Genomic DNA, 2,586 nt, shown 5'->3' with positions numbered 1-2,586 from the left:
ACAACAGACAAAAAAAATAAAAAATAAAAAAATAATCTGCTAATGAGGAAAGAAATGAAAGTTGGGTGCGGTGTACAGTGTAAACGCTATTGGAAATAGCGTTTTCTTCAGAACAGTACTGCGCACTAAAGGCGCTATTCCGAATAGCGTTTTCGTCACATATACAGTGAAGGCGCTATTTGTACTAGCGTTTTCTTCACAAATCTGCATTCCGAAATGAAGCTATATTCAGAATAGTATTTTATTTAGAAGCGCTATTTGCAACAGCGTTTTCTTAATCAAACTCGCGAATTGGAATAGCGATTACACTGTTCATCAAATTTTGACCTCCTCACAGTAAAAGCGCGAATCGGAATGGCGCTTCAGCTTAGTTTGGGAATTTCGTCAGAAATTGACCTAGTTTGAGAAATAAAATACAAAAAAGACTTATTTTGAGAAAAGCCCCGATTAAAGAAGTGAAAGAAAGAGAAATGCTGAAAAAGAGAGTTTACTGAAAATTGAAGTTTTGTTTCTCATCAGTTTTTTGTGTGATTTGATGGGAAATCAAAATTATTTTTTACCAAAAAAAAAAATTACGCTACTTAAATTATCCCTCTAAATACAAAAACAAATAAAATGAAAAGATACATATATCTTCTTTTATTCATTAATCATTCAAATAAGAAAATAAAAAATTACAACCTTTTCCTCCTAAGAGAGGAATTATATTATTATTTTATTTCTTTTCTGGTCTCATGATTAAAAAAAAAAAAAAAAACTTGGTTAATCTTTTTATTAACTATGCTTTGCAGGGTGATAAGGGAGAACCACATAGACAATCATTGCCGGAAAACGCACTTGCGGAAAACTTGTTCGCCGGTATAGGACCACACAAATGGTTATTACTCACATTCAACTTCTCAAGCCCAGAAATTGCTTTAGGCAACTTCCCAAACACCAAATTTCTTGACAAATCCAAATCCTTCAAAGTATTGGGAAATTTCACACTTTCCATGTCGAACCGTATCCGATTACCCGAGGCCTGAAAACCCACCAAATAATTGGTTCGGTTCAGTAACCCAACCGGGCTACCCGATATTTCATTGTCGGAAAGATCAATGTAGTCATAAAAATAGGTCTCCACTGGCTTCCAATCATCAAGCTTGATCTTGATCCCACATCTTGCGACCTTGAGAGAGTATATTATAGTAGATGAAGTGACCCATTTAGGAATTTCACTCAGATGAAACCCATTATATGATAAATCTAGAGATTCAATACCTTTCACATTCATTTCTGGAAATGGGTCGACGAGAAAATTGTGAGAAAGATCGAGATTGAATATTTTGGTGAGATTCCCAAAAGATTTTGGTACTGCTCCAGAAAATCGATTCCATGAAAGATCCAAAGTGTCGAGTGCGTGAAAGCTTCCGAGAAAATTTGGGATTTGTCCTGTGAAATAGTTGTGGCCGAGCTGTAGATATATAAGTTTCGGTGCTAGAGCTGAGATTGTTGAAGGAATTTTCCCGGAAAATTTGTTGTGGGAAAGTGAAAGTGAACGGAGCTCCGTCAGGGTCGAGAAAATGTCCGGTACGGTACCGGTGAGTTGGTTCCGGTCCAAACTCAGTAGGGTCAGCTTCTTGAGTTGCTGAATACCGGCCGGTACGGTACCAGTGAGAAGATTTCCGCCAAATTTGAGTTGACCCAGCTGAGTCAAGTTGGAAATCGAACTCGGGATTGGACCCGAAAATCGATTGTCAGCGAAACTCAGCGCGAAGAGTCGGGTCAAGTCCCCGATGTTGGCGGGTATTTGACCCGAGAGCTTGCTGTTTTCAATGTAGACGTATTCAATGTTTGGTAGAGAGAATAGTAGATTTGGAAAAGGACCCGAAAGGTTTTGGAGATCTTGGAGGTAAATTCCACCCAAGTAGTGGAGTTTGGAGAGAGATGGGGAGATTGTACCCGACAAGGAGGTGTTGGATTGGTCGGGCTGACCCACTAGGGTTAGGGTTGTGACCCGGTGGTTGTTACCATCGCATGATATGCCGAACCATTTGCAGCAATCGGTTCCGGGTTTCCATGAGTTAAGCTTGCCGGACGGGTCGGCTGTTATAGCCGATTTGAAAGCCAATAAGCCTGCCTCGTCGTCCATGTGGCATGTTGCCGTGGTGACTGTGAGGCACTGGAGGGTGACGAAAGAGAGGAGAATGAGGTGGAGGTGGAGGCGGAGGCGGGAAGAGAGAGAAAGCATATTATGGGTTTGAAAGAGTGGAATTAGAAATGGGTTGTCAATGAGAGAGACGACAGTTTTGGGCTACTTATAGGAGAGAGACACTAGTTTCGGTGCAATTCATAATGCCTATATACTACTTTGGTACTTTGAGTTGGGGACTTCCAATCTTTTATTTGACTTGGTCAAAAAAAGTTGCATATTCACAATTCACATTTTTTTTAATAGATAAATTATAAATATATTTTTTAAAATTTATTTAAATTATAAATTATTTTTTATAATTTTAAAAATTATATTATATATAGAATTCACTCATATATATATATATATATATATGTAGAGGTCTTAATCGTTACTTTAAAACAAAAATAGAA

The 2,586-nt window shown here is 38.3% G+C and overlaps 1 protein-coding gene across 1 annotated transcript; it reads right to left on the bottom strand.

Moving 5' to 3' along the window:
- Positions 1-611: 611 nt before the first annotated feature.
- Positions 612-2,350, bottom strand: LOC114278524 (uncharacterized). The gene has a single exon (XM_028220595.2). The coding sequence runs from the start codon at positions 2,228-2,230 to the stop codon at positions 779-781; it is 1,452 nt and encodes a 483-aa protein (XP_028076396.2). The 5' UTR covers positions 2,231-2,350; the 3' UTR covers positions 612-778.
- Between the last annotated feature and the right edge of the window lie 236 nt (positions 2,351-2,586).

Source organism: Camellia sinensis, chromosome 12 (assembly GCF_055761805.1).
Source record: "Camellia sinensis isolate YWXY chromosome 12, ASM5576180v1, whole genome shotgun sequence".
NCBI classification, from domain to species: domain Eukaryota; kingdom Viridiplantae; phylum Streptophyta; class Magnoliopsida; order Ericales; family Theaceae; genus Camellia; species Camellia sinensis.
This window is presented reverse-complemented; position numbering and strand designations above follow the sequence as displayed.

Coding starts and splice junctions, on each gene's coding strand:
- LOC114278524 (XM_028220595.2), bottom strand. CDS start 2,230: ATGCTTTCTCTCTCTTCCCGCCTCCGCCTCCACCTCCACCTCATTCTC.